This window comes from Salmo salar, chromosome 14, assembly GCF_965601325.2.
Source record: "Salmo salar chromosome 14, fSalSal1, whole genome shotgun sequence".
Taxonomy (NCBI): Eukaryota; Metazoa; Chordata; class Actinopteri; order Salmoniformes; family Salmonidae; genus Salmo; species Salmo salar.
In genome coordinates, this window is record NC_138304.1 from 85,597,204 (window position 1) to 85,615,001 (window position 17,798).

At 41.6% G+C, this 17,798-nt stretch overlaps 1 protein-coding gene across 8 annotated transcripts in view; it reads right to left on the reverse strand.

Moving 5' to 3' along the window:
- LOC106570353 (protein phosphatase EYA3) overlaps nt 1-17,798 on the reverse strand; it is a 33,217-nt gene that overhangs the window by 4,197 nt on the left and 11,222 nt on the right. For 4 of the 8 annotated variants that reach the window (XM_014142569.2, XM_014142566.2, XM_014142568.2 and 1 more), the window contains exons 2-14: nt 14,163-14,259; nt 13,378-13,427; nt 12,911-13,008; nt 7,451-7,534; nt 7,090-7,159; nt 6,249-6,358; nt 5,784-5,924; nt 5,142-5,218; nt 2,783-2,963; nt 1,658-1,848; nt 1,134-1,217; nt 833-981; nt 498-658 (exon numbers count right to left, since the gene is read on the reverse strand). In XM_014142569.2, the coding sequence (XP_013998044.1) occupies nt 498-658; nt 833-981; nt 1,134-1,217; nt 1,658-1,848; nt 2,783-2,963; nt 5,142-5,218; nt 5,784-5,924; nt 6,249-6,358; nt 7,090-7,159; nt 7,451-7,534; nt 12,911-13,008; nt 13,378-13,427; nt 14,163-14,222 (1,456 nt within the window). In that variant the 5' untranslated portion in view covers nt 14,223-14,259. Of the gene's footprint in view, nt 1-497; nt 659-832; nt 982-1,133; nt 1,218-1,657; nt 1,849-2,782; nt 2,964-5,141; nt 5,219-5,783; nt 5,925-6,248; nt 6,359-7,089; nt 7,160-7,450; nt 7,535-12,910; nt 13,009-13,377; nt 13,428-14,162; nt 14,263-17,798 lie in introns of all 8 variants that reach the window. The other 4 variants (XM_014142570.2, XM_014142567.2, XM_014142565.3 and 1 more) reach the window with 3 other exon arrangements.

Genomic DNA, 17,798 nt, shown 5'->3' on the forward strand with positions numbered 1-17,798 from the left:
GGAGTTAGATGTGTTATTACCAGGAAAGGCCCAAGAACACAATTCTAGCATCACTAATTTCTTGCATTGATTCCGTATATAAAAACAATACCATCAGAGCAGGGCGTTTAAAGGTTATTACCACAGCAACCAGGAGATGGCGCAGGAACACATTTACAACCTACCCATCGCCCTATTTTTTTTTCTCCATCTGTTGATATCTGGCTTTTGATCTGGCTGTTATATCAATGTCTGGTTAAATTCTAGATTCCAGGATGCTGCACACAAAATTACTGTGCACAAACAGGAATATTCCTCCCAGGCAATACTATGACAGGGCAAGAGTACACAAAAGCATACAGTTTTTATTTGAACAATGCATCAACTTTAACGTCTCAAAGTAATATTGTGGATATTAATATTCAGATGTCATCAGTGTTTGGATGCCGTGCCTTAAGGGTTTCCCAGTAAGTCACAGTCCGGTGATTAGTCCGAATTTGAAGACAAACACATCTCACCTCCCACGTTGCATTTGTATCCATTGTAGAGGTCCTTTAGACGGCGGTAGCGGAAGGCCAGTTTCCTCATCCACTCCACCCCACCCTGGACTCCAGTGGTGGCCCCTGGGGCCCCTCCACCACTGGGGCCATTGAAGCCGTCCGCCAGGAAGTTATAGGTGCTGAGAGGAGGAGGATGAGAGGATTGTATGTGGCGAGCGAGGAAATTAGGGTTACTGAGTCTCTACCGTTTCCTGATATAAGCATCACAAATTATCATTATTTAGCTAAATAGTATGGCCTTTTGCATTTACTGGTTGTTTCCAGCAGCATCATAACTGAAGACATGTCCATACCTCAGATCCTGTCCATTGTCATCAGAAGCCATGTCTTCAACATGGACCTGGTCACACTCCTCCAGGTCATTGAAGAACAGGTGTGTATCTGCCAGCTCAAAGATCAGCTCCTCCATCTGAAGGCCCAGGTTCAGTACTGTGGCAGGGTCCTACACAACCCCAACAGGACAGAGGTTATATTCATATCAATAGAAATCTTACCACATATCAACAGAGAAATTCTCTCTATTATACAGATGTGTAAAATAATAGATTACAGCGCTTGTGATTTCCCAATGTATCTTCATTCCTAAAGACACACCTTGCCAAACTTCTGAGCGAAGGAGCCGGTGAGCAGAGAGTGGAAAATTATGATGGTCTCATCCAGATCCCAGAGAAAGATTCTCTGAAAGAGACAGGAGAGGAATGAGTCAGTAACTAAAGAGTGGGATGAATCAGAAATTATTCAATTTATAAAATTACATGAACATGTAAAAACAAAATAAAATGTTGTAGAGCAGATACATAAATAACAAAGACAATTAAAGAACCAGTCACCTGAGTAGCTGGTTAATTTGTAAGTCTGTATATGAATGACTGCATTTTTTTAAACAGTCTGAGGTGGGGTTTTTTAAAGTGTTTTTTTTAAATGTATGCTTTGGCCACAAATATAAGGATAGGATGAGTCAACAACATTATTTGGGTACGAATCAACAGACAACTTTTAAAAAGTGAGATTTTCACTGGAAAGTTACTTTAAAAATAACCTCATCTGAGTAGCTGGTAAATTTGTATATGACTGAGTAAGTGGTTGTGCATCTCTGTTCATGTGGGTCCTATAGTTACCTCAAGGTCGTTGTCAGTGGGCTGGTTGCTGTCTGATTTCTTGGTCTTCCCCTTGGCCTTGCCAGCAGGGTTCCTCCTCCCTGCCTCATCCTGGTCCCGGGCCCCCGTGGGGAGAGCCACGCCTGCCGGGAGGGCCACTCCAGTCGGGAGGTTCTCACGTGGAGACGCGTCTGAGGGAGAGGGCAGACAGGCTGTGGATTGATAGTTGACAATTCAGTTGAGCACTGACATAATCTCCCATGTTTCTGAATGTTGAACACCTCAGCCTAAATGGCCTAATAAGCCCGTAATCAAAGCAATGTTGATAACACATTAACTACTGGATCCCAGTGTTATCCATCCAGCTATATTCTAAACATGGAACTGACATTCATCCGGTAAGGCAGTGTGACACCGATAACGAGAGTTATCAGAAGTACCTATAGATACCTGCATGGTCCTAAGGTAAGACTAGGGTTGCAAAGGGAGGGTATATTACTGGAAACTTTCGAGGTTTACCAGTAAACTACCAGAATGTTGGCATCTTTCAAGGATTTTATGTAATCTATCACAAGAAATCTAATGGCCCTTTTGGGTTCTTCAGGTTTTTACAGGTGTCTAATGATCTCTGGCCCTCTGTGGCCTTATCACATGTAAACTACTTTAATTAAACAAGATGATTTTAACATAAAATATAATGACAAAGCTGTAAACATTATCCTAAATATAAACCATTGGTGTTTAATATCCTTTATATTTTTTATTTATATTTATTTTAATATGTATTAGTCGTCAATGTTTTGGTGTCAAACTGGTGGCAGTAGTGAAAAACGTCAATCAATGGAAGAGTTGCAGAGTTAATTGAAAATAATGAAATTGTTGATTAGATGGGGGTTTTTTCTCCATTAATTAGGATATTTTCTCTTGAATCATATTGGCCTATCTACTAGAAAAACTCATGGACACTGATAAACAATGAATACTATACAAGAATACATTTGTTAAAAGTTATTCAAGTATAAATTACCAAAGTTACCATAGATTGCTATTGATTCTGTTAATTACCAAAATGACGTTAACTACCGGTAGCTTTGTAACCCTAGGTAAGACGGTACTAGCTATTGTTATGAGGTAAAGCTGAAGTACCTGTAGTGCTGGGCAGTCCAGCGGAGGCACTGCCCTCCGTCTTGATGGCTGGATAGCCAGCCACACCCACACTGGATCCATTCCCTTCGCTATTGGGCTGGCCGGCGAGCACGTAGCTAGGAGGTGGGGCGTAGTACTGAGGGAACTGGGCCTGGCCCAGAGAGTTATAGCTGCTGAACTCCTGCAGCACGAGAGACACATACAGAGAAGGGACATGAAACAATCAAGGATGGATTTACAGGCTGTGTCCCACAGGGCTCTGGTCAAAAGTATGGCAGTTGTGAGGCAGCCATACTCCATTAGACATACTCCGTAAATGCATTGCGCCTTGACCCTGCACCGCACTGAAGGCTCTGTAGAGATTTGTCTTGCCGTAGGTTGTAACTTTACATATGCTCCAGTGACGTTTTGCTACAGAGACTAGGGCTGTTGCAGTGACCATATTAGCGCCACACTGGCAGTCATGACCGCAGTAAAATTCTACATGAAAGTTGAGTCACGGTAATCTCCTTTTATGCACTCTGGACATGCCTCAGTAGTAGCCTATCCAACTGGCTAACGACCATCAGGTCCTAATGGCCTGCTACTCGGGGCTCTATTGTCCCTCTAACCACTGACAATGGAAAAATCACATCAAAAACTCACCTCATTATGATTGATAAATTCAAAGAAAGAAGTTCAACAATAGGTTGAAACAGAGTAGAACACATGGCCATTCTGGATGTTGTTTCAAAGCCTAACAAAAAAAAAAAAAAAATGGACAGCGCTTTCTAAGGAGACGATTCATTCAAAAATACCCATACGCATATTAGAGCTTATTAATAAGCATAGGCCTATATGAGCCCAAGCCCCCCCCAAAAAACGATTGGGCCGTTATACAATACATAACCAACGAATAATACACATGGCAGAAAAACATTTAAAAAAAATACTGATTCAAGATATCTTTGGTACATGGTCTAGCCTACATTAAACCAATTCTGATTTAGCCTACACTTATAGTAAATTTAAGATTTTGAATAATTTAGTAATAGGGATTTTTATTTTAATAATTAATAGATTGACAGATTACCTTTAGCTACAGAATATCTCACCACTGAGTTGCCATCTCCTTCATTCCTTTCTCCAGCGCACAGAGAGGGGCTGTCAACAGTTTAATGAAAAATGTTTTGTGAAAACATGTTACTATCGATGTTCCCGAACAGATTTCACTTGGTTTCTCAAATTAAGCACTGGGTAGCTGCTAGAACAGGGTTGGAGAGCCCATGGCATACAGAGTTTGGGCAGAATATCACCTGTGGCGCAACGAAATTACTGGAGTAGCCTACCCAACATGAGTGAAAAACGTACCGTCGGGGAAAGTGGCCTCCATTCGCTATTCCAGTGCATAAGGATGACATGTCTTTTTTGTCTTGACCCTGTTCCTGCCCATTTGATAAATGGGCCATTCTAAATCTAAATATATTTTACATATTGGTAAAAACAAGATTAAATCGAGAATAGTCTGATGGGTGAAAATATGATCACTTGATGAGAGAACAGTACGTGCAACCTGAGGCAAGGAACAGAGCGCAAACTTTTTTTGTCATTTTCTCAAAATGATCAATAGCCTATAGCTGCATCATGCAGCCCAAATATATTTGGATTGCTAAGGCCTTCTAATGTTTGTATCATTTATGACTCAAGTTGCCCCAAAAAATAAACTCTACATCTAGCATATAGGACCTGTTTCAAATTCTCACTTTTACACTCAGCACTCTCGCTCCGGAAAAATATCCGTTCCATTTTATTTAGCTAAGTTCAATTATATTATTCATACTATAAAGGTAGCCTAGTGGTTAGAGCGTTGGACTAGTAGCCGAAAGGTTGCTAGATCGAATCCCCGAGCTGACAAGGTAAAAATCTGTCGTTCTGCCCCTGAACAAGGTAGTTAACCCACTGTTCCTAGGCCGTCATTGTAAATAACAATTTGTTCTCAACTGATTTGCCTAGTTAAATAAAGGCGAAATAAAATATTCTGTTCTGAAAAAAAACATTTTTTTTTCTTTAGACCACCTAAAATAAATAATGAATGTATTGTGATGGTGTATATTAAATTGATTTATTAGACTTTAAATGTAGATGTTCCCAAAAGGCTCATATCAGTGGCTTGTATGCTGCTTGTATGAGTGGAACCTGGAAATGCTAACCATGTTTATGTTAATTAATGGTAAATTACTGTGAGACCAGCAGACTTTTGCATGACAATAACCAGCTGCCAAAATTTCATGACCCCGACAGCCCTAACAGAGACCGTTCTGATGGATTTTTTTGCTTTTCGAGGCCCTAATTTCCCTGGTCAAAGCTAGCCAGTCCTTACCTGGTGAGTCACTGTAGGTGTAGCCGTGGTAGCTGAGGGGATGTTAGTGTACACACTGGATGTAGTGAAACTGGAGCCTGGCGGAGAGAAAACAGACACCTCAAAACATTGGAAAAACGCAGACAAGAATTAATACTTCATCTCAATCCATTTCAATGAATAGATCATTCACGCTAGTGAGCACAGTAACCGTAGTAGTGAAAAGTGCAAAAACACATCTGCATAAATCGTAGCACCGATTTTCTTGTCCAGTAAGCTTGTGCCTGACTTGCACTATGGGACTGTTCAGAACCATAATGTGCTGGCTTGGATATTGTCCTTCCACATTGCCTTTTCCAGAACAGTTAGAGCAACTATTGTGGATGCGAAACCAGGCCAGGCCAGCCCAGCACAGCTTGGCTCAGTTTGGCCCTGTAGTGTGAATCAAGCATTGGTTGGAAATATTATTATATGAGGTGCACTTATTGGCGTTGACAGAAAGCAGATGTTTCTGGTTTTCAGGAACACAGTATTTTCAACCTAACTTCCGTTTGCCCTGAATAACAGAAGTAGGGAATCCTCTCAGGCGTCTGCCTACATCTGCTACGTTAGGTTATATGATGTGAGTCAAGGTGGTGAGATTGATAGATGGCGATGGCTTGCCTTGGCTGGGGTATGAATAGTGCACCTGGCCTGGCTGGGTTGAGGTATATGCAGAGCTGAAGCTGAGAAACCCAGGCTGGCCAACAGAAGGCACTGCATCAGGCAGCCCTGTCTCTGTCTTAACACCTGGCCACATAGCACCTGAGGGAGGGATGGACAGAGAGAGAGAGGGGGAGAGGGAGGGGGAGAGAGGGAGCAAAAGGTAGGAGAGGGAGGTGTAAAAGGAAATTAAAAAAAGATTTAGAGAAGGAAGTGTTAGAAAGACCTTTCAGTCAAAGGGGTGAAACTTATTGGAAATTTTAGGGCATTTGAATCAGTGCAAAAGCTTGACGTAGCGTAACAAGCGTAATAATGAACGAACAGAAGCGTAGTGTTGGGTTATTGTGCAGGTGACGTTAGGAGAAGACCAGGGAGGTGAAGTGTGTGTGTGTGTGTGTGTGTGAGAAAGCGAGATCAAGGACTGACCGAATGGTGGGAGGCCGTAGGTCTGTCCTGCCTGGGGGAAGGCGGTGTACACAGTGGACTGGGTCAGAGGAGGGAAGGCCACCTGGCTGCTGTACGAGGTGACGGCTGGGCTGTGGGAAAGACGGGACTGTGAGACCTACTGGAGGAAAACTATCTTCCCAATAGCATGCTGTGGAGAGCTGGGCCCGCATTGATCAATTGTTTCAGAGTAGAAGTGCTGATCTAGGATCAGGTCCGCCCTGTCCATGTAATCTGATGCATGATGATTTAAAAGGCCAAACTCATCCTAGAGCAGAACTCATACCCTGAGACGCATTGTGAATATGGTCCCTGGGCCCCCATTTATCAAGTGTCTCAGATAAATAGTGCTGATCTAGGATCAGTTTGACATTTTTGATCATAATAGTTCAGATTATTATGGACAGGGCGGACCGGATCCTAGATCAGCACTTCTACTTTGAGACACTTGATAAATATGGGTCCTGACCAGAACTTTTTAATATCTAGAGTTTCCACAGATCTGTCTGCACAAAGCATTTCCCTGCGGGAACGATAAAGTATGAATTGAACTGTCATGCAAGTCCCAACATACATGTAACCCAGTGTTTCCCAATCCTGGTCCTGGGAACCCAAAGATATACACATTTTTGTCCTATCCCTAACACACTTGACTTAACAAATCAACTCCTCATCAAGCCTTATATATATATATATATATTTATTTATTTTTTGAAATCAGGTGTGTTAGTGCTAGGAATTAAAAAAAATAAAAAAAATGCACCCGTTTGGGTCTCCAGGACCAGAAAACACTGAATAACCTATGACAGCAGACAATACTCACCTGCTTCCATGGTAGATGTGGGAGTTATATTCAGAGGCTGTTGTCATGGTGAGCTCTTTACAGGTCACCGCTGGAAAAACATGAACAATGGTAGCCAAGCCTCAGCTTAAACACGTTTTACAAAACATGGCCTCACTATGACAAATTAAAAGCTTGTGTAGACCCAAGGAGAGTTGTGCTCGTACCGGCGTGTGCAGGGCAGCATTTTCCAAACTCTGTCCTGGGGACCCCAAGGGGTGCACCTTTTGGGTTTTGCCCTAGCACTACACAGCTGATTCAAATAATCAAACCCAAAAGGTGCACCCCTTGGGGTCCTCAGGACAGAGTTTGGGAAACCCTGTGTAAAATGTTGTGCTCATACCAGTGTGTGTGTAGGGGTTCATGGACTCGTTACAAGCCTGAGGCCCTGCTCCTCCTCTGTCTGAACCAGACTGGTCCCTGCTCCCTGAAATCAAAAAGACAACAGTCAACCATCTACACCAATGAGTGAACTACCACTTATGTTCACTGACGCCATCTACAAGTTTCATCTATTCCTTATATGCCCACACACAATAGATCAGGGCATAAAATGAACACCTACCAAATGTGGGTAGATTTAGATATTTGCGGGTAAGAATGTCTATTTCACCAGCTACTTTGGCGGGTGGTCAATTTGCAGGGCTCTACAGTGAGAGCAGTACATTCGCAATTGTGAAAATATTCAAAAGTATGACCACTAGAGGTCAACCGATTAATTAGGGCCGATTTCAAGTTTTCATAATCGGTAATCGGCCTTTTTGGACGCCGATTACATTGTAATCTACGAGGAGACTGCGTGGCAGGCTGACCACCTGTTACGCGTGTGCAGCATCAAAAGGACCTTGTGGCTGCAAGAAGCCAAGGTAAGTTGTTAGCTAGCATTAAACTTAGCTTATAAAAAAAAAACAATCTTCACATAATCACTAGTTAACCTGTTATGGCTAGGGGGCAGTATTTTCACGGCCGGATAAAAAAACGTACCCGATTTAATCTGATTATTACTCCTGCCCAGAAACTTGAATATGCATATAATTATTGGCTTTGGATAGAAAACACCCTAAAGTTTCTAAAACTGTTTGAATGGTGTCTGAGTATAACAGAACTCATATGACAGGCAAAAACCTGAGAAGATTCCAAACAGGAAGTACCCTCTCTGACCATTCCTTGGGCTTCTTGGCTCTGTTTAAAGAAAATTTAGGATCTTTGCTGTAACGTGACACTTCCTACGGCTCCCATAGGTTCTCAGAACCCGGGAAAAAGCTGAATGATGTAATTCCAGCCCCAGGCTGAAAAACTTTAGCGCGTTTGGATAGTGGCCGGTCAAAGGACCATCAGACTGAGGCTCGTGCACGAGGGGGTCCATGTTTTTACTTTCTCTCTCTTTGAACGTAAACACGCTTTCCCGGTCGGAATATTATCGCTTTTTTACGAGAAAAATTGCATAAAAATTGATTTTAAACAGCGGTTGACATGCTTCGAAGTACGGTAATGGAATATTTATAATTTTTTTGTCACGAAACGCGTCGGGCGCGTAACCCTTATTTACCCTTTCGGATAGTGTCTTGAACGCACGAACAAAACGCCGCTATTTGGATATAACTATGGATTATTTGGGACCAAACCAACATTTGTTATTGAAGTAGAAGTCCTGGGAGTGCATTCTGACGAAGAACAGCAAAGGTAATAACATTTTTCTTATAGTAAATCTGACTTTGGTGAGGGCTAAACTTGGTGGGTGTCTAAATAGCTAGCCCTGTGATGCCGGGCTATCTACTTAGAATATTGCAAAATGTGCTTTCACCGAAAAGCTATTTTAAAATCGGACATAGCGAGTGCATAGAGGAGTTCTGTATCTATAATTCTTAAAATAATTATGTTTTTTGTGAACGTTTATCGTGAGTAATTTAGTAAATTCACCGGAAGTTTGCAGGGGGTATGCTAGTTCTGAACATCACATGCTAATGTAAAAGCTGGTTTTTGATATAAATATGAACTTGATTGAACAAAACATGCATGTATTGTATAACATAATGTCCTAGGGGTGTCATCTGATGAAGATCATCAAAGGTTAGTGCTGCATTTAGCTGTGGTTTGGATTTATGTGACATTATATGCTAGCTTGAAAAATGGGTGTCTGATTATTTCTGGCTGGGTACTCTGCTGACATAATCTAATGTTTTGTTTTCGTTGTAAAGCCTTTTTGAAATCGGACAGTGTGGTTAGATAAAGGAGAGTCTTGTATTTAAAATGGTGTAAAATAGTCATATGTTTGAAAAATTGAAGTTTTTGTATTTTTGAGGAATTTGTAATTCGCGCCACGCCCATCATTGGCTATTGGAGCAGGTGTTCCGCTAGTGGAACGTCTAGATGTAAGAGGTTAACCTAGTAATATCATCAACCATGTGTAGTTAACTAGCTTGTTCTGCGTTGCATATAATAAATGCGGTGCCTGTTAATTTATCATCGAATCACAGCCACAGCCTACTTCAACTTCGCCCAACGGGTGATGATTTAACAAAAGCGGATTCACGAAAAAAAGCACAATCGTTGCACAAATGTACCTAACCATAAACATCAATGCCTTTCTTAAACTCAATACACAAGCATATTTTTTTAAACCTGCATATGTAATTAAAATAAATTCATGTTAGCAGGCAATATTAACTAGGGAAGTTGTGTCACTTCTCTTGTGTTCAGTGCAAGCAGAGTCAGGGTATATGCAACAGTTGGGCTGCCTGGCTCGTTGCGAACTGTGTGAAGACAATTCCTTCCTAACAAAGACCGTAATTAATTTGCCCGAATTTGACATAATTATGACATAACTTGAAGGTTGTGCAATGTAACTGCAATATTTAGACTTAGGGTTGCCACCCGTTCAATAAAATACGGAACGGTTCCGTATTTCACTGAAAGAATAAACGTTTTGTTTTCTAAATTATAGTTTCTGGATTTGACCATATTAATGACCTAAGGCACGTATTTCTGTGTGCTTATTATATTATAATTCAGTCTATGATTTGATATTTGATAGAGCAGTCTGACTGAGCGGTGGTAGGCAGCAGCAGACTCGTTAGCATTCATTCAAACAGCACTTTACTGTGTTTGCCAGCAGCTCTTAGAAATGATTGAGCACAGCGCTGTTTATGACTTCAAGTAAATCAACTCCCGAGATTAGGCTGGCAATACTCAAGTACCTATAAGAACATCCAAGTCAAAAGGTATATGAAATACAAAATGGTATAGAAAAATAGTCCTATAATTCCAATAATAACGACAACCTAAAACTTCTTAACTGTGTTAAAAGGAACCACCAGCTTTCATATGTTCTCATGTTCTGAGCAAGGAACTTAAACGTTAGCTTTTTTACATGGAACATACTGCACTTTTACTTTCTTCTCCAACACTGTTTCTGCATTATTTAAACCAAATTGAACACGTTTCATTATTTATTTGAGACTAAATAGATTTTCTTTATGTATTATATTAAGTTCAAATAAAAGTGTTCATTGTTCATTCAGTATTGTTGTAATTGTCATCATTACAAATATATATATATAAAAATTGGCATCGGCATTTTTTGGTCTGCTAATAATCGGTATCGGCATCGAAAAATCATAAGCGGTCGACCTCTAATGAGCACGTGTGAGTTTGAAAACAACTACTGCAGAATTTTTCTAAGTATGTCTGCTGTTTTGTCTCATAGCTAATTGCACAAAGAAATAGGAATCCTATATCCCACCTCACGCAGCTACACCACTGCCTGCCAGTGAAGTGCAGTGCTGATAGATTCATTTTAAGGCACTGCGCACAGCAATAAAAGTTGGTCTAATTTACTCTAGTCTACAAAGTGAGACTTTGTCCTAATGTTTCTTGGCTATTTACACTTTTTCACAAGGTCGGTTGTTTTTCAACGTTAGTTTGTCTGCTGCTTCAACCAATAGCGAAGAGTCAGATCCCAAGTCACTCGCACTCAGGACTCTTATAGGGGTAGCTGAACATTTTGTCTCTGATATTTTGGTTAAAAGACTCAGGTCACCAAACACGAAGTGAAATTTAGCAAAGCACGGTCATCCATTTTGTGAGTTGCTGGTAGACTTCGTAATCTACATGCCACAGGGGCTGGTGGATAAAAAAAAGTACACTGCTCAAAAAAATAAAGGGAACACTAAAATAACACATCCTAGATCTGAATGAATGAAATAATCTTATTAAATACTTTTTTTCTTTACATAGTTGAATGTGCTGACAACAAAATCACACAAAAATAATCAATGGAAATCCAATTTATCAACCCATGGAGGTCTGGATTTGGAGTCACACTCAAAATTAAAGTGGAAAACCACACTACAGGCTGATCCAACTTTGATGTAATGTCCTTAAAACAAGTCAAAATGAGGCTCAGTAGTGTGTGTGGCCTCCACGTGCCTGTATGACCTCCCTACAACGCCTGGGCATGCTCCTGATGAGGTGGCGGATGGTCTCCTGAGGGATCTCCTCCCAGACCTGGACTAAAGCATCCGCCAACTCCTGGACAGTCAGCGGTGCAACGTGGCGTTAGTGGATGGGGCGAGACATGATGTCCCAGATGTGCTCAATTGGATTCAGGTCTGGGGAACGGGCGGGCCAGTCCATAGCATCAATGCCTTCCTCTTGCAGAAACTGCTGACACACTCCAGCCACATGAGGTCTAGCATTGTCTTGCATTAGGAGGAACCCAGGGCCAACCGCACCAGCATATGGTCTCACAAGGGGTCTGAGGATCTCATCTCTGTACCTAATGGCAGTCAGGCTACCTCTGGCGAGCACATGGAGGGCTGTGCGGCCCCCCCAAAGAAATGCCACCCCACACCATGACTGACCCACTGCCAAACCGGTCATTCTGGAGGATTTTGCAGGCAGAACGTTCTCCACAGCGTCTCCAGACTCTGTCACATGTGCTCAGTGTGAACCTGCTTTCATCTGTGAAGAGCACAGAGTGCCAGTGGCGAATTTGCCAATCTTGGTGTTCTCTGGCAAATGCCAAATGTCCTGCACGGTGTTGGGCTGTAAGCACAACCCCCTCCTGTGGACGTCGGGCCCTCATACCACCCTCATGGAGTCTGTTTCTGACCGTTTGAGCAGACACATGCACATTTGTGGCCTGCTGGAGGTCATTTTGCAGGGCTCTGGCAGTGCTCCTCCTGCTCCTCCTTGCGCAAAGGCGGAGGTAGCGGTCCTGCTGCTGGGTTGTTTCCCTCCTACGGCCTCTTCCACGTCTTCTGATGTACTGGCCTGTCTCCTGGTAGCGCCTCCATGCTCTGGACACTACGCTGACAGACACAGCAAACCTTCTTGCCACAGCTCGCATTGATGTACCAACCTTGGATGTGCTGCACTACCTGAGCCACTTGTGTGGGTTGTAGACTCCGTCTCATGCTACCACTAGAGTGAAAGCACCGCCAGCATTCAAAAGTGACCAAAACATCAGCCAGGAAGCATAGGAACTGAGAAGTGGTCTGTGGTCACCACCTGCAGAACCACTCCTTTATTGGGGGTGTCTTGCTAATTGCCTACAATTTCCACCTGTTGTCTATTCCATTTGCACAACAGCATGTGAAATGTATTGTCAATCAGTGTTGCTTCCTAAGTGGACAGTTTTGATTTCACAGAAGTGTGATTGACTTGGAGTTACATTGTGTTGTTTAAGTGTTCCCTTTATTTTTTTGAGCAGTGTACATTTTAGGCCCTGCAAGATATGGATGAGCATATTTTTTTTTTTTTAGAGCCATTTATTTCTCAGGCTTTCTTTTATTCAACTCACCTCCATCAAGCTGGGCATTAGACAAGGAGGAGAAGGAGTCATCCTGATCTCCTGAGCCCAAGAGAGTAGGGGGGCTTTGGTCATCACCACCCAATCCCCTAAAAAAAAAGATCAATTTACCAAATATCACAGGCCTATTTACTACCCACTGACAGCACTACCTGTGCTAATGAGCCAAGTAAAACTGAACCATCAAACTACTCAGTAATACATTTCAGTCTAACCACCATATAGAATCTTTGAAAGGTCTTTAATAAGAGCAAACACCACTGTACGACCCACAACAGGAAACAATCACAAAATTATCTTCTAGTGTATGTGAGAATGCTGAAAAAGCTGACAGACCCCCTCAAATGTCTGCTCTTTCAGTCACCTATTATCAGAACATAGATCTCATTCATCCGAAGTGGCTTTCTAGAGACAAAATGGGCCATGTTAAAAAGCATGTTAGAAATAAACAAACTGACCGTGGCTCTTTATCCAGTCCAACGTTGAGCTCATGCCTTGCCTTCTTGATCTGTGAAAGTAAAACACACATGAATGACATGTTAACCGTTCTTTAAGTCTCAAAACACTTAAATTATGACAGTCAATCAGGTAGTGTCAACTTTAGTGTTTGGCAAGTTGTGAAGTGATGTTAAAGGAAAATCCACTCAAAAACCCAACATTGGCAATAATTCTGTCAACAAGATGTATATTACAAATCTTAGTATCGTATATAGATTTGGAATCTGGACATTACGTACTTGAGGAAAATTGGCACGTTTTGACATATTCCTTCAGTCATTGGATTCCTATCTCTTTTCTATAATATCTCTGGCAACGGCACCATGCAATGCGCACTGGACTTAAGAGGCAGACTAATTGGAAAAATGTGCTAGACCCTCCGTTAAATTACACCTTTCTTGAGGTAGTAATATAGTAAAAATATGAACAATGGCTGATTCGAGAGGAGATATCCTCCTGAGTTATGACATTGGCCTGTACTGAAATCTGACATGATAGACGTTTTCGTGATCTAAAAGTCATATTCCTATTATCTTCCAGTGTAGTGAGAGACTTTATCACGGTGCTACGTCATACCGGCAGGATTTCTGCCTGCTTGAACGCCAATAACTCAGATACCCATGAAAAAACATGAAATGACCCAGGGAATCAATAGAAAATCCCGCAGAGATGTAAAATAAACAAATGTAACATTCAAAATCGGTGAGCCATTCCTTTAAGGTGAATGTCTTGAGTCTCAACTCACCGGCAGTTCAGGCAGGTCCTGCAAGTCATCCATGTCTAATGAGCCACGTCCTCCTGACATATCTTCACTCTCTTCGTCTGGGGAGGCTGTCCGGACCCTGCTTCACACAAACACGGTATGCCCAGGGTGAGTGGACAGGACCACTGGTTTAAGTAGCCAGCTATGATCCCCTCCCCCCTGACGCATCTCCGGTGCCCCCCGCCCACCATACTATCGTAGGTGTTTATCAACAGTGAGGCGTGATGTCGCCTACTGGGGAAGAAGTGATGCACGGTCGGCCTAATCTACTGCAGGGGAGCGGCAGGCGAGGCACGTGCAGCGTGGCCCCACCACTCCGGTGTTTACAGTTGGATTAAGGGGAGCGTGCCTCCTTACATGACCTAGCCTACATTTGAGGAAATGTATTCTCTGCGGATTACATGAGCGGCATTAGGTGTTCAGATGCAAGCTGTCGTATCAACAGGTGGTCCACTGGATAAGATCTAACCTCATTTTCAGCCACCGGCCGCCCCCTTTAGCCTCCTCTCTGTGTGCCCTGGCCATAGAGCCCTGATCTAACTGGCATTTGCGGGAAGAGAAGGGAGAAAATAGTATTTCCCACCTGACCTAATTTATCAGGCACTTGTTAAAGAAAACCGTGCACATGAACAGGATGTCAGCCACCTGAATTATAGGCATAATCGAGGCACGTGTCCCAAAAACACTTATGCCATTCTTCCTAGTAAAATGGACCACTACATATTTTTTAGGAACCGTTTTTGTACACCATGCAGCTTACGTCAGATCATCTTGCAACTTTCTCTGTAAAGCTAACTTTTGTCAAGGTTTCATATATTCTACAATTGGTTTCTCTTTTCATTGTCAGTAGGCCCATCCATTTTCAGCGTTGATATCCATAACATCTAAGTCTTGACATTTATGGCTCATAGCTTCAGAAGCTTGTGCATTCACCACATTGTGTGCGCTTGTTCTGAGATTTATTTTTCAGACTTTTACTGAAGCAATTGTTAATATATTGAAAATGTGTTTTAGCTAAGATTCCCTTAGAAAATACACACTAAAATGTATTTCTCATATGTAGCAGTACTGTTCTTTATTTCAGATAAACACATATTTCTATCAACGATCTTTTAAAATAGTCCTGGGAGTGTATTTTTCTAATTAAAGTGACCCAAAACATACTGACTTCATCCAGTGTCCTGAAAAGTGGATTAGTACATGTATCATTTGCATATTTTGTACGCAAACAGTATCAGAAAAATACAAAAAAAAAAGTGTGTTAGATTATAAATCCGTTTTATATATCCTTAGAGATTTCAATTATTTGATATATCCTTAGAGATTAATTTCAATGATAAGTTCAAGCTCTTTGTGTATGAGAAGTAATTATTTAGTGGCCTGCAGTAATGTGTACTCCCTATAACTCAAGGCCTCTCCTGACTGATAAGAAGTTATGTGATATGCAGAGAAATCCTGGGTGATGGAAGAGTACTGAAGTGCATATTTGTGGAAAGGATGGGGCGAGAGCTAAGGGTGTAAGTGGACACTGCACTGAATGTATGTTTTTACAGTCTTGTGTCCAACATTTAAATGTATTTCTAAACATTTTTTGCTCAGAAAACTAAGGGTTCGAAATAAAACCACAGCCAAATTCAGCCTGCCAGTTGGGGAACACTGGTGTTTACCTTCAATTGGTTAAGGTTAATTTGGATATATCAAAACGAGAAGAAAAACCCTATTAGGTTGTGGTGCCTTGCATCAGGGATGCAAACTGGTGAGGGTCCAAAAATGTGACACTAATTTCCCCCCACTGAAACATGCAAAAAAAATCCCTGCTTAGGAGGAAATGCAGGTTTTAACTAATTAAAACAAAGAATATTATCTACATGATCAGCTTGGGTGTAAAATAGTGGTTGAAGTGAACCTAACTCACAGCTAAAAAAAATGTAAAGAAAACAATCCAATGTTTTGTTGCCTAGACTTTACTGCAAATGACACTCAAGTCTTGAGAAAGAAAACAATACACTAATATTGTAGTTAGCCATGACAGCCTTTATAATAGAACGCTTGTGACCACACAAATATTGCACTTGGGGGAAAAAAAAAAATAATCTTATGTAGAAATAGAATGAAACAGGCATTCTATTTTTGCTCTATTATAGTGGCCACTATAGACATCAATTAAGTGCACAAGGCTACATGTGTGCAAAAATAACATTCACTGAATAAAAAAAGAGAGAAGAAAATCCCCCCCCCCTCTCACTCACATGTTACTGTCAAGTTCAACACAACAAAAGTAATATCTTTGGGCTACACTGCACACTATTACATTGTACAATTTCTGCCTGTGGACATCTGTTCTACAATGTGCCAGCAAAAGTGAGAAAGAGGGAAAGTGTGTGGTGTTCCTTTCACCTCTATAGTGGCATCCAGCTTAAGCCAGGCCCAGCTACACTTGATCCCTGAATCCACTTGTTTAACCTGTTAGTGATCCCTTCGCGCGCCAATCCCTTTAGCGGGATCGATTTGACAACATCCAGTGAAATTGCAAAGCGCCAAATTCAAACTACAGAAATATCAATATTCAAGATAACCAAAAATATAAGTGTAATACATCAAAATAAAGCTTAACCTGTTATGGCTAGGGGGCAGTATTTTCACGGCCGGATAAAAAACGTACCCGATTTAATCTGATTATTTCTCCTGCCCAGAAACTAGAATATCATATAATTATTAGCTTTGGATAGAAAACACTCCAAAGTTTCTAGAACTGTTTGAATGGTGTCTGTGAGTATAACAGAACTCATTTGGCAGGCCAAAACCTGAGAAGATTCCATGCAGGAAGTGCCCTGTCTGACAATTTCTTGCCCTTCTTGATTATCTCTATCCAATACAGGGGATCTCTGCTGTCACGTGACACTTCCTACGGCTCCCATGGGCTCTCAGAAGGCGGCAAAAAGCTGAATCGTGGCTTTGCAGGCTCTGGCTGAAAAAAAGTAGCGCGTTTGGATAGTGGCTGGTCACAGTACTGTGAGACTCAGGCTCGTGCCAGAGTCGACCCCATGCTTTATTTTCATTCGTCTTTTTACCTAAACGCAGATTCCCGGTCGGAATATTATAGCTTTTTTACGAGAAAAATGGCATAAGAATTGATTTTAAACAGCGGTTGACATGCTTCAAAGTACGGTAATGGAATATTTAGAAATCTTTTGTCACGAAATGCGCCATGCTCGTGACCCTTATTTACACTTCGGATTGTGCGTTCAAGACACTAACAAAACGCCGCTATTTGGATATAACAATGGATTATTTTGAACCAAACCAACATTTGTTATTGAAGTAGCAGTCCTGGGAATGCATTCTGACGAAGGACACCAAAGGTAATCAAACTTTTCTAATAGTAAATCGGAGTTTGGTCAGGACTAAACTTGGTGGGTGTCTAAATAGCTAGCCGTGATGGCTGGGCTATCTACTCAGAATATTGCAAAATGTGCTTTCACCGAAAAGCTATTTTAAAAATCGGACACCTCGATTGCACAAAGGAGTTCTGTATCTATAATTCTTAAAATAATTGTTTTTTGTGAACGTTTATCGTGAGTAATTTAGTAAATTCACCGGAGGTTTGCGGGGGGTATG